Below are 14,664 nucleotides of genomic sequence, written 5' to 3' on the forward strand. Positions count from 1 at the left end.
TAGTACATTCTTCAAGAAATTATAACACTATGGGAAGACTTTTACAGTCTTCATAGAAAACCATTTACTCTTCCCTTCAACTGTATGTTGTACTCTTTTATCCTCTTGTTCATTTTGTTATTGTAAAGCAATGCCATCCAATATAACAAAATCATGGAAAAAGAGAAATAATAAACATTCTATCCATTTATTCATTAAAAGATGCTAATACTCTGTGAATTACCATGTCAGAGAGATTTATCCTTTCTATCTCCATTTCTTATAATCTCCTTCTACCCAGCCTGGTTTAAACAAAATTTTTTTAAGTTATACTTTTTACAAAAAAATCTATGAAAAGTTTCTTTCTGTTACAGTAACCTCTAAAACAAGTGTTTCAAACAAAAAATCTAGTAAATTCTAACAGAACTAAGGTATACTTTTCTACTAGATATGTTGAGTCACTGAAAGTCTGTTTATCCTTATAAAAATATTAACTACTTAATCAAATAACAACTAAGAATAAAAGTCATAAGCAAAGTTTTTAAAGTATTCCTACTAAGATACTTACTTTTGTCTGTTGTGAGCATTTTCTTTCCTTAAATCATTGAGGTTTCTTTCAGCAGTCCGAGCTGCCAACTTAAGGAAAATAATATATTTTTAAAATAAATTTATGAAAACTTGAAATATAAGCATACATAAATATCTCAATAATTGCATACAAATATCACAATCACTTAAGTATGTAAGTATGCATTTCAGTAAACTCAATGTAAAAAAATTTAATTTAGAAAATTATATCAAAAAGGAATGAGTTTTATACAACCAGATGAGCCTAAGGCTGGAGTTTAATCAGGTACTTGCCAAGAAATGCTTTCAGCTAGATGCGAAGTCAAGGATTAAAATTACTTGGTGTTGTAAATATCCAAATAACATGACAAGAGCAATGGAAGAGGACCCAAGCTTAGAAATGGAGACTCAGAATTATTGCGCATGGCAGCATTGGCAGTGGAACAAAGTAACTATCTCTGGAAAGAAAATCACTGTAATTCTGTGAAACTATAAAGGTCTAAAAAGGCTGGTAAAGGCCATCTTTTTAAATGGCTGAATATAATCAAAGCATGCTGCATGTTTATTAAGTACACAGCACTGTAGAGATGCATTCCTTTAGTCTTTTACATTTACTTAAGACACTTTCATTTAATAAAAATCAGAGTACCGATATATATGTTACACGAAAAAAAAGCTTATACCAAGAATATGCAATAAACTCAAATAGCTGCAGGTAAAATTAAGTTTGCATAGAATACTACATGTTTCCCTGTTATTCCGTGGGCTCTCCAGAGTAGAAGCAGGAGAGTGTGGAACATCACACCTGACAGATTAATGCAGTTCACTAGAGCAAATGTGACAGTCACCAAAAGGTAGGTAAATTAATTCAGTCTATAATTTTGAACTGTACCTGAGAATTCACTTTAACTGGGCAAATATTCACCAAAAATATAGCTTAACCACATGTTAGCACTCAATATCAAAAGCATTTCAGGTGTAAATCTTTTCCCGAATTATATAATCAATTTTGTACTAACAAAAAAGACCACCACTGTAACAATTTTTGCTATCAAAATACCAATTCATTTAGCTTTTAATGATGCAGAACTAAAATCATTTCTAAATGTTTGCTAATGTGTAACAGATTTACTCTTAAACATATGGCACAAAAATGTGTAGTTAAGTCAAAAGTAAGTTCTACTCTGATTATAGTATAGTATATATTAAAGATATACCTACAACAAAGAAATATAAAAATAGACTGATAACAATGATTCACACTTGAAAAATTTACACCCAGAAGTTAGCAAAAACTGTAATTTTAGTAAATAACCAACCATATTGTATTCTAAAACATTTAGAGTCAGATATTGAACACTTAACAATACAATACCAAAAAAGATTCTATTAGGTACAGGTGTTAAGAAGGAAAACAAAACAGTCCCTATAAGCTTAAATCTGTGGTAAGAACAAATACAAATAACCACAGTACTTGCCACAGGATACAAAAAAAAAAACAAAGTACTATGACAATTTAAAGGAAGATTAAATCTAACAGGATGGAGCAAAGAAATGCTCAACAGAGAAAGTAACACTAAAATTAAGAAATTATTTATTACAGTAAAATAGTGGAAACAAACTAAAAGTTTATAAAATGAAAAACTTCATAGAAAATATAAAACTTCATAAAAAATATCTATGATACATTAAGAAAGGTTATAAAACAATAATATATGATCTTGTTTTTTTAAACATATATATGTGCTTTATGTCTCAATGTATCTATAAAAGCATGGAATAAAGTATTACTGCTGATTACTTCTTTGTACTTTTCTACATGGTATAAATTTTTGTTCAATGAGTATATATTATTTTAATAAAATATCTTTTTAGTTTGAGACATGAAGGGCATATTTTCTGTATGTTTTAATTTAAGGTCAATGTCATCATTTACTAAACAAGAATTTCAATGTCTTGAAAAGAAATAGTAAAAGACTTGGAATCTAAAAAAAAAAGTATAAGACTTAGAATCTAAAAGGTCAGTGTTTCAATCTCCAATCTTAACTCTCTAATCAGGTGACCTAGGGCTGTTTCCTCATCAGGAAGACCTGAATTACAATACCTATTTTTTTTATAGTTATTGTGTGGACTGAGTGAGTAATATATGTAAAATGCCTTTGAGTACAGTGCCTAGAATATATGCAATACTAATAAACATCAGTTCCTCTCCATCTTTAAAAAATAATTTGCATCTGAGCATTTAGAAAGGGGTGAAGAAGACTAAATTCATTTCCAAGACCAGCATTTTATTTCAATAACAAATCTTCACTTGAACCCTCATTACAGAAGCATATAAAAGCTCAAAATTGGGAAGGACCCTGATATTCAACTTATCTAATTTCTTACTCTAAGCTGAAATCTCCATTCCAAGAAACATCCATGCCTAAAAATAAAAATATCTTCCAAGCTTCAGTACAACAGTGATAATTTAACAGTTAACATTTACTGAATGCCTACTATATGTCAGCTACTTGGCTATCAGAATTATCTTATTTAATGTCATCACAATAACTGTGAAATAGATACTAATAATATCTCTGTCTTTAGGTAAGGAACAGGTGGTAGGTGATAGAGCCAGGATATCAACCAAGACAGGCTGACTCCAGACCCCATATTCACTTACTGTGCAAATCGCTTCCCCTTGAAGACTCTGAGGGGCAAGTCTTTCAAAGGCCAGCTATTAACAACAATTCTTCATGATAGAGAGACCATCCTGATCATTACTCAAAATCTATATAGTTATCAGTTCCTCATACAGTTCCTCCAAAGCACTGACATGTCATTTCTTGTGATGGTCTTTTTCTTAATGTATAACAAGTAGTTAAAAATCAGAGAATCAGATACCTGAATTATATTAATATAACTTTTAGAACTAGGACGGGCTTTAGATTATTACATCAGCTAGTCCCATTGTTTTACAGATGAGTAAACAAGCCCAGAGAATTTAAAAAATTTGTCCACAAGTAATTAGCTGGCAATCCACTGCCTGAAACAAGTCTATGAACGTTGCCTCACCTCCCCCAGAGTATAAGCCCCAAAGAGTAAAGCTCCTTGCAAAGAAGTAATGTGCTAAAAGCAGAGAAGGAAAAATCAGATTTTGTGAATAACTGTATCATAACAAAGTATTTAGTTCATAAGGGATGTAATTCCACTACCGGTGAAATTAAAAGAAACTGATTTAACTCTCCCTTTTTTCTCAGTTGTAAAAGTATACCTTTACACTGCTCATCTAAATTAGGAAAAAGAACAATTTGACAAAAAAGCCTAAGAAAATTTAATACTTACCCAATTATCATGTGCTTTTTTCTCATGAGAAAAAATCTGAAAAAGAAAAGTCATTAAAATACTACTAATAACTATTTTTTCTGTAAAAAACATTCATACCTACAACTATGATTTAATATAAAACTCATAAACTCAAAAATAACTCAATCATCTCCAGAAAGTCAGCAAGTATTATTTTACAGCAAATTTTCATCTACATATGATCTACTCTGTTATACTTCTAAAACAAAAACAATGTAAAGACAACTGAAATTTTTGTCTAGTACATTTCTGTTTTACACAATAATCAATTACAACAGGAGGTACCAATTAAGAGACAACTAGCCAGACTGGCTATATATATACATATATATAAAAGATCCTAATGCTGATATATGTTGATTTATTTATGCAACTCAAATTCCCAAATCAGCAGTAGTTCACTTAGCAACTTTAAACAATGTCTCTTGTCCCCGAATCTTTGCTCCCTATAAATGTTCCGCCACCACATGCAAAACCTCAAGAGACTAACTACACTCCTGCATCAAAACAGATACGAATTCAAACAAATCACCACTGTTTTAAGTTACACACACACACACATACCTGTCCTTGATAAGAATGAATCGTTCTCTCCAACTCTTCTTCTAGATCTTTGGCTCGCTTTCTATAAAGAACAAACAATCATTCTACTCTTAACATAAACTCAGAAATGACAGAACACACCATCTCTACTGAAAATATTAATTAATTTAACACCTAGACTGCTTAGTTTCATGTAACTTTAGAACTCCACATGTTCATCACCTTTGGTGGTGGTGGTTTAGTTGCAAGGTTCTAAAGCATATTTTTTTCCTGATATAATTTAAACATTAGGTAAGCTTTAGGAATACCACTACTTGAGTTTACCTAAAACAGAAATCATGAAAAGATTTAGATGGAATACTGGCTCATTTTCATTTTTAAGAAGCATATTGGGAGATGTATTCAGATGTCTATAGTCTTAATAGAACTCTAGGAAATTAAAGATCTGTGAGAAAGAAAATGCTATTACCTTTATAAGACTAAAAAGACTTAAAGTTCATAAGACTATAAAAAGACCTTATAAGACTAAAAACTTCTTTTGGATAAAATTCAAGCTTGTTCTTCCTAATGTAAAATGAAGTATCACAACTATTTGGAGTACTGCTTAATCTTGTCACTTACTTTCTCTAGGTTTTTATTATTTCTATTATTTTAGGATTGATTATTTCAGTAAGGATTGAGCTAAGGTAAAAACTAGATTTATGGTCTTATAAACACTTCTTCATAACTTTAATTAAGGCTTATTCTTCTTTTTGCAGCATACTCCTCAAATTGATTAATATTATATACATTCTTTCCCATGTGAACCAAAGAGGAAAGATCTTAAAATTAGTCACATTCATAAAGTTCTTAACCTTAACATAATATAGGATTGCCCATATTCAAATCCAACTAATCTAATAGATTTTGAGTTACATAGAATAAAAGAAAAACTTTTTTCCTTTTTATATTTTCTGTATAATCACATAAGAGCAAGACATCTAAATGAAAAATAATAAAACAAAATTATGGGGGATTTTTTTTATTGCTCTATTATTTTTTTCTGCTTTTGGGCTTTTGTATGGATACCCTTCCTACCTCAAAAAGAAAGGGGTGAAATACATTCATACCTATAGGTCTCCAGCTCTTCAGCTGCATGGTTGATCTTTTCATCAGCTTTGGAAAGTTTCTCCTCTTTCTCTAACCGGTAATTTTCCTCCATTGTCAATTTCCTTAAAACAAAAAGTGTTTTATTTCTGTTATTGGATGTCATAAAATAATCAACGGTATATTTTTAATTATATCACAACTGGTGATTTATTCTACTGCTTCCCATAAAGCAACCTGCAAACATCAATAAAAACATCACACGTAAGACAAAAACAAATATACCTGAGTGTGGAATTTAATATTATAGACTCAAATCGTAAAGCACCTTATCCACTACAGTACTACTAATACAGAAGCTTTAAGAGTTCACCATTATCACTTATATTTTTATCATTGAAGAAAAAGTGTTTCAAAATCAAATAACTTTCTTAAAAAAATAAATTGATGAAATGCAACCCAATCGTAAATTAAGAACTTTGAATAACCACATAGTGAAAGTGAAAGTTGCTGAGTCATGTCCGACTCTGTGACCCCATGGACTATACAGTCCGTGGAATTCTCTAGGCCAAAACACTGGAGTGGGTAGCCTTTCCCTTCTCCAGGGGATCTTCCCAACCCAGGGATCAAACTCAAGTCTCCCACATTGCAGGTGGATTCTTTACCAGCTGAGCCACAAGGGAAGCCTAAATGATCACATAAGCTGAATGCAAAACATTTTTAAGCTATTTTATTTGCCACTCAATGGAGTGACCAATAGAATTTATTACCTGTGAAGTATCATTTCATTTTCTTGATATAGTTCAGTCATTACTTTAAGTTTCTGCTGAAGTTTTTGAGTTTCACTTTCAAACTGTGTATTTTCTGACTGTAAAGATGCTTGTTCAGTCTGGAGATTTTTAATACGCTCTACAGAAAAATTTTTTAAATCACAATTAAGGGAGCAAATATTTTGAGCTACACATTAATGTTTTATAAAAATAAAAATTACAAAAACTAATTATTAATAAACTAAATTCTTTCCAACAGAAAATCGATCAGATATTTTGTTCGCCTAAATACCTTTTAACATGTTAAAGAGCTATATAAATTATTATAATTTTTTTTATTTTTTAAGGATTTCCTAAAAAAAATTTCTAAAACCTTCAGTACTCTAATTCTAGCATCTAATTTTCAGTCTAGGAGACAAAAGTTACTAAAATTCTCAAAGTTTTGGTGATGAGGATTTTGAAGGCAAATACTTTAGCTCACTATTTTCTGTGAACCTCTTCCACATGATTAATAATGCATCTTTTTTTCCCTAGGAAAAAGTTGACCCATTAATACTTCTACCCAGCCTCTTTTTAAGCCAAAGTTTTTATACATGTTAAAAATCAAGCCAGAAATTTGGATTTTCTGATAATGAATGTCCCAAAGTCCTGCTGATTTACACCACATCAAGACTGGAAAGGAAATGACCAACTTTAGCTTTGTTTCAACCTGAAAGAATCATCTATGAAAATTAAAATGAACAATTCTAATTAATCATGATTATAAAATAATTAGTGGATGCACTAATTAGAGAAATTATTTCTCTTTCAACATAACATAATTCAACTCCTCTAAGACTAAGGTGACATCTCCCAAAAAAATGTGTATGAATCACGACCATACCACAAATCTTGAAACAAGGCAAAACTCACTCTGCCTAAACAGGACAATTCCAAAATCATACTAACAATCATTAGAATTTTATTGATATATGTCATGTTACATAATTATTCTAAAACATCTATTCATTAAATATACACACCAAAAAGATAGTTTAATACCTTAACATTAAATGATTAAATGTGCAGGAAATTGTCCACATCTGTCTTTCCAAGAAATTTTTAAATCTAGATCAGTAAAGTTTGTTGACCTTTGGCCTTAAGCCATTGCCATGTCATCTTAACAATTCTTAACAAGCCATTGTTAAGTCACTTAACTGACATTCATGTTGGATATTGCTTCTTTTAAAATTGGATCATCTCTATTTAAAAAAAAATTAAGCCAACACTTAAACCTTCATTATATTTTTTCACTTCTACCTTAACTATTTTGCTTCAAATCCTCTGTATCTCAAAATAGCACTGTAAATGATTACCAAAAATGGCAGGGTCAGAGGAGAAACAATTTAGAAGAAAACCTTTCTGTTCTGAATAGAAGATCAATTATAGAAATTCATCTTTCATGACTCCTTAAAATAAGAAAGATTTGCAAGAAAGGACACAAAGTCTCCAAATACTAGTTTTAGAAAAATAGTAATTTGCCAAGATACCATATTAAGTGATGGGGTAACTGGTGAGCAAATTCTTTACTATCCTAGCACTTACTACAGTTCCTTACTGAGAGCCTGTTAATGTACTAAAATAGGGCTTCCTTGAAAGTAGGCTCCATATCTTTTCCTCTTGTAAATCTCCCATGGCTTTTAGTACCATATATTAGCAAAACTTTAAGTTAATATTAATGTTTTTCAAAATTCAAAAATAACCCAACTACCAGTACCATGTGAATAGGGCAATGATAATTTTTTAAATACTCTGTATCTTTCGGTGGTTCAACCTTTTCAAAAAATGCCTTATTATAAACACAGTTTACTTATTTTAGAAATTTATGAAAATATAGATAAGTAAAAAGAAAACAGAAATCCGTTCATGATCCCATATTCAAAGAGAATCACGGCTGACATTCGAGAATGTCCTTCCATCATTTTTTTATGCTAACAGTTATGCTGAATTTTTTTTTTTTTACAAAATGGAATGTTACTTACATCAACTTTTAAAATTTTGGAATATAACAGTATTTGTTCACTTTAGGAAAAAAAATGCTATCAGCAATTTAAAAAATAAATCTTTTCAATGAAAAAAAACCTCAGTTCTACAAGTCTAACATCATTCCCATGTATGTTAATATACTATGCAAGGACATTAGAGGAAAAAACTGTACCATAAAAAGATCTATAAAATATAGAAGTACCACTACTAAAAATCAAATTTGCAATTAACAAAGATTTTTTTAATTAAGTTTTAATTTGCTACTTTTTAACAACTAAAACCACACCAAATATTTGACACTGAAATTGAAAGTACAGCTTTACATGTTTTTTTTTAAATAATGCCATTAATTTTATATAAATATGGAGGAAACAATATGGCTTTACCAACAGTAAAAACTCAGACTAACTTTTCACAAATACAAACAAAAGTAAAAGTGAAAAAAAAAATCAAATTGTATCTCCCCATAATTGATTCAATTAATGCTCTATTCTCTATAAGGAGACGTATTTATTTAGAGAAACTTTGTAAATCTATAGATTATCTACCTGTAAGCTCTTCTTTTGTTTTATCAACTTCAGATAATTGAGTGTAAATTTGGTTTCTTTCTCCTTCTAGGGTTTTTAAAGAAGCTCTTAACTTCAAAGAATGGGAGAAGGAGAAGAAAAAAAGCAACATTAAACAATTATACCAAAACAAACAAAAATCTCAATACACCATCCTAATCCTTTGAAGCTCTTTTACACTCCGATGAAATTACTGCCCAGACTACACAAGCCAACAGTGGAGTTTCCATCTTAGAAAGTTAGCAAAGTCATCAACACATGTAAATATCAAAACAGGAATAAAGAAGTCAGTGACTAATGCTTGAACAGCAGCTGTTTGCTTTCAGCACATAAATTTTGATCAAAGCAATCTTCAAACTACATTACTGAAACTTCACGTAGATCAATAAAGATCAAGATACCACTACTAGCATGAAAGAGAACAGGGATAAACCACAAGAAAATGAATCTAGCACTTACTTCTCAAGATAAGATATGGGGCAATAGAATGTTAGAAAACACTGAGACCAGAGGATGAAGAACATTCAAAGAGGAAAGTATGGGAAAATATGTAGTAAACATTCTTGAAGTGAAGCCGCTTAGTCGTGTCTGACTTTTTGCGACCCCGTGGACTGTAGCCTATCAGGCTCCTCCGTCCATAGGATTTTCCAGGCAAGAGTACTGGAGTGGGTTGCCATTTCCTGCTCCAGGGATCTTCCCGACCCAGGGATCGAACCCGGGTCTCCCGCATTGTAGGCAGACGCTTTTACCATCTGAGCCACCAGGGAAGCCATTCTTAATACAGTCCTTATCCAAAGAAACGAGTGCACACCTTGAAAATTTTTATTACAATAAATTCTAAAAACTAACGATATGAATTTCTAGTTACCATAAAAAAATTAAAAAGCTACTGAAGAAAATTCTAATCACTTCTAAAACTATCACTTATATGGTAACTATAAAATGGATATTTAAAACAGTTACTAGGATATATGGATTTAATCCATGCTTTATTTGTTTCTCTATATTCTTATGTAGTAATGCAAACCTTAGCAGCATGAATCAGTTTCTTCAAAGCTCCTTTTGGTTGATTATCTATAGTGAAAAACAAAAACACAATAACTTGATGAAACAGTACAATGCCACAACAGACAGCCAAATGATTTTATTAGTTCACTCAACTAGAGCTTTATAATCCCTTGCTACAATAAAGAATTTAACCTAAGGCACAACGGCCTCAGACCTGCTCCCAGGAAGCTAAACAAAAAAAGCAATGGAATTATCATAGTATCATGTACACGGTTCTTCACCACTAACTCCAAAAACAGAGTTAAAAATAAGCATTTGGTAGTCACCTAAATCTAGCCCACAGTTTCAATTATTCTTAAAATCCCTCATCAGACAAAATATGAGCAGAATTATATTCCAAATTAAAATAACACTAAGCATGAGTTTTCTCATTAGAAAAATAATTATTTCTTACAAGATAAAGCAGAAGTAAGAAAGTATGAACAGAACTATATGTCTTTACTTTGGAGTGTACTTTTCTTGCAAGACATTAATGTTATCATCAAAGAAAATCTTTAAAAAAAATCACACCTCCTTAACACATTTTTTACTGATATAGAGGATGGAGGGAGAGAAAAGAGAAAGGTTACAAAAGTCAGGGAAACTATCATTGGGGGAAACTCAATGAAGACACCTGAGACCTCTCTGTACTGTTCTTACAATTTCTGTGAGTCTATATATCAAAACAAGATGTTCTTTTTTAAAGTCAAAAGAACTGATCTGAAAATATACTAAGTGGCTAGAGGGAACCCAACTTTTGCTGAGTTTTCATACTGCAACCAGCAATGGCAATCGAATTTGGGATGGTCAAAATTAAAGTACTGTCACCATATGAACCATCTAAATATATGCATCCTGAGGCATTCGTTTATATAACACTCAATTTTCCAACTATTCACCCATCCATTTGATCAGCTTACAGCACAGGGGAAAATAGGCAGGGAAGAATTATGATGCAATGTGAAGACTGCTGTGGTCGTGGTGGTGGTTTAGTCACTAAATCATGTCTGACTCTTGCGACCCCTTGGACTGTAGCCTGCCAGGTTCCTCTGTCGATGGGATTTCCCAGGCAAGAATACTGGAGTGGGTTGCCATTTCCTTCTCCAGGAGATCTTCCTGACCCAGGGATCGAACACGCGTCTCCTACACTGCAGGTGGTCCCCTACATTGCAGGTGGACTCTTTACCACTGAGCCACCAGGGAAGCCAAAGACTGCTATAATGTACAACACATAAAAAGAACAGAGATGAGGAAGGCTGAAAGTCTATCTGTGGCGCTGAAGAAAGATTTACTGAAATGGAGATCTCCTAGCTGAAACAATCATAAGGGATAGTGAGAGAGGAAAAGAATATTACACAAGTATATAAAGAGTATCATGCACATGGGGAACTACAAGGATATACAAGAGCCAGTCATCATTTTCAGTAAAAGAAGGTTGAGTTATGACTTAATACCTAGGTACGCATCATTTTCTGAATCACTCTTCATCTCCAATTCCAAGTTATCATCATCTGTAATGTCTTCACCAAGTACAGCAGTCCAGTCTTTCATCTTTCGTAAGCGCTCTGTCAGAGACTTGACGTTTACCAAAGGGGGAAAAAAAGAGGGTAATGCCTTATGCTGGCTTTACAACCTCCGAATGCATAACTGTAGTCTAAAAATCAATCCACATAGGTAAAAGTACATGAGCTCTTACTCTCTACCCAGCATAAAATATGTAAATACTCTCAAAAACTAACATTTATTTACTATTAAGATCTACTAGTTAAAACTAACAACTGGTTACTCTTAAATCAAATATGAAAAGTGAAAACTGAAAGTGTCAGTTGCTCAGTCAGGTCTGACTCTTCGTGACCCCATGAACTGTAGCCCACCAGGCACCTTTCTCCATGGAATTCTCCAGGCAAGAATACTGGAGTGGGTAGCCATTTGTTTCTCTAGTGATCTTCCAACTCAGGGACCGAACCCAGGTCTCCTGCGTTGCAGGTAGATTCCTTACCATCTGAGCCACCAAGGAAGCCCAAATCAAATAAATATAATACCTAGTGATGGCCCATTTTTGCTAAATGTATCACATGAGTATACAGTAACAAAACATTTCTTATGTGGCATTTCTCACTTGCCACAATAAGAGTAGTCATTAACATAAGAATAAATTTTGTGTGAAGCCAAACAAATCCCCAAGTGAAGTACATGATATATGAAAAAAGATTTCATAGATTCAGTTTATTCAAGTAAAAAACTAGCTGAGGAGATCAACTGTCACAACTGACAAAAAGAAAAAGAAATTCTAAAAGAGAATCTGAGTTGCAACATTAGAAGTTTTGCTACAGTACTTTTTTGAATTTTCTTAAAGAAAGATATTCTTACACTATAGAGAATAAAATAGACTATTCCATGTATTTCTGCGGAAGGACACATCTAAAAAACTGATTCTGCTCTATAATTTCCACCCTTCAATCTCCTCCCTTTTGAGAGTTCCAGGCACAAATATCATGGCCTACAGCTCTGAGTAGAGCTTGAGATTAGCACCTCATTCTTATTCTGTTAGGAAGAGTCCCAAGTCTTTTAGTAAAGTTTAGGAAAAAATGAAACAGTATGCCAAATTATGAATACAAATCCTAACAATGGAACCATCAAAACATCTTTGCAAGCGTGCTAAGTCGCTTCAGTCGTGTCCAACTCTTTGTGACCCTATGGACTGTTGCCCTCTAGGCTCCTCTGCCCATGGGATTCTCTAGGCAAAAATACTGGAATGGGTTGCCATGCCCTCCTCCAGGGACTGTCCCAACCCAGGGATCGAGCCCAGGTCTCCTGCACTGGCAGGTGGATTCTTTACTGTTGAGACACCGAGGAAGCCCCAAAAACATCCCTAGTAGTGAAGTAAATAGTGTAAATGTATAGCTTTCAAGATGACATTATCCACTTCACTGTACAGGTTACAGAATGTTAGCTGTACATCTTATTAGTTAATATTCATACTTGAGTATCTGTTTGCAGCTTAAAAATGTAAGATTTAAAAGTGTAGGCAGGAAAAACTGGTAGAAGGGAGAGATAAGAAGTAGGAAAAAAATCAATAAATCTTCACAGTAATACCAATTATCTTATTCCTAATAGAGTTAAAGTGCAATTAGATTTACTTAAAATATTCATCTCTGTGAAAGTACATAGACCAGTTAATCTAAGCATTAAAGATATTCATATTTATATTCAATGCATATAACTTCATTTGTCCAATTTATAAAATTCTTGCCAACTCTTTTCATCAACAAAAAAAGATGGCAATCTTAACATAAAAGCTAAAATCCAAAATCTTTTGTCTTTCTTCATTAAATACCTAGGCTAAAATAGAAGAGAGAAGAAAAAAGGACACAGAGAATACATATATGTGTGTGTGTGTGTGTGTATATATATATATACACACACACACTACAAATCGACAAGTTTTCAAAGAACATTTGGCAACAAGGATAAAAACACAGTACAACTAGTAATGTTTGCCAAGACGTACATCTCCTCAAATCTTCTCAAAATAAAAGCTGCTAAAAACAAAATTTTTTATATTTCACAATTAGTATAAAGTTCTAGCTTAACTCAGTCATTAAATCAGCAGGGCCATTTACCTTAATCTGATTTTCTTTATCACACAAAACTTGTTCCATATGTACTCTGGAGTCTTCAAATGTTATTTTCTGTTTATTAAGCTCATTCACTTGTTTTCTCCATTCTTCAGCTTCTTGTAAAAGCTGAAATTTAAACACCAAAGAAAAAGAAAAGCAACTCTTATTATCTCATCATATTTACGTGCAGGTACACTTATTTATGGGCTTCCCTTGTGGTTCAACTGGTAAAGAATACACCTGCAATGTGGGAGACCTGGGTTCCCTCCCTGGGTTGGGAAGATTCCCTGGAGAAGGGAAAGGCTACCCACTCCAGTATCCTGGCCTGGAGAATTCCATGGACTGTATAGTCCATGGGTTCACAAAGAGTCGGACACAACTGAGCAACTTTCACTTTCACACTTATGTATGTAAGGTGTATCATTAATAGAAACTCACAAAAAGGAAAAGTAACTCATATTATTGTATCAAACTCAGGTGTAGATGCACTTGTTTATATATACCTAGGTGCACCACTAATAAACAGGCTTCCCCGGTGGCTCAGTGGTAAAGAATTCGCCTGCCAGAGCAGGAGACCTGGAAGATCCCTTGGCGACAGAAATGGCAACCCACTCCAGTATTTTTGCCTGGGAAATCCCATGGACAGAAGAGCCTGGTGGGCTAGAGTCCATGGAGTTGCAAAGAGTCCAACACAACTTAGCAACTGAGCATGCATGCACCACTAATAAATATTATACAACACAATGTGTTGCTAAGAAGGGCGAGAAAAAAGGAGGTGGTGGGGAAGGAGGAGTGTAATGAGGAAAGAAGGGAAGGAAGGAAGGGCTCCTTTTTTCAAAGAACTTTTAAAACATGGGTTTTAAATTAAAATAACAGACACTTTAACATTCTTCAACTACTTACATGATAAATTTATATCAAATTAAAAGCTTTCTGAGACAAACACACTTGTTAGATTTGGCCATTTCTTGCCATTCTTTATATCCCATGTAACATGCCATACCTCATTTATATTAAAATTTATTTTTTAATCATGTGCCATTTTGTGGTTAATTAACCTTCAGAAATACCCTTAATCTAGAATAGATCAAATTCTGCATAAACAGTCTTTTA

The 14,664-nt window shown here is 32.9% G+C and overlaps 1 protein-coding gene across 31 annotated transcripts in view; it reads right to left on the bottom strand.

Moving 5' to 3' along the window:
* MIA2 (MIA SH3 domain ER export factor 2) overlaps nt 1-14,664 on the bottom strand; it is a 77,404-nt gene that overhangs the window by 15,000 nt on the left and 47,740 nt on the right. For all 31 annotated transcript variants that reach the window (XM_081547779.1, XM_081547778.1, XM_081547783.1 and 28 more), the window contains 9 exons: nt 13,555-13,677; nt 11,386-11,506; nt 9,912-9,958; nt 8,867-8,957; nt 6,294-6,432; nt 5,547-5,648; nt 4,459-4,519; nt 3,874-3,909; nt 548-615 (listed from right to left, as the gene is read on the bottom strand). In XM_081547779.1, the coding sequence (XP_081403905.1) occupies nt 548-615; nt 3,874-3,909; nt 4,459-4,519; nt 5,547-5,648; nt 6,294-6,432; nt 8,867-8,957; nt 9,912-9,958; nt 11,386-11,506; nt 13,555-13,677 (788 nt within the window). The remainder of the gene's footprint in view (nt 1-547; nt 616-3,873; nt 3,910-4,458; nt 4,520-5,546; nt 5,649-6,293; nt 6,433-8,866; nt 8,958-9,911; nt 9,959-11,385; nt 11,507-13,554; nt 13,678-14,664) is intronic.

Source organism: Giraffa tippelskirchi, chromosome 12, assembly GCF_054371585.1.
Source record: "Giraffa tippelskirchi isolate mGirTip1 chromosome 12, T2T-mGirTip1v1.2.pri, whole genome shotgun sequence".
In the NCBI taxonomy this organism is placed as follows: domain Eukaryota; kingdom Metazoa; phylum Chordata; class Mammalia; order Artiodactyla; family Giraffidae; genus Giraffa; species Giraffa tippelskirchi.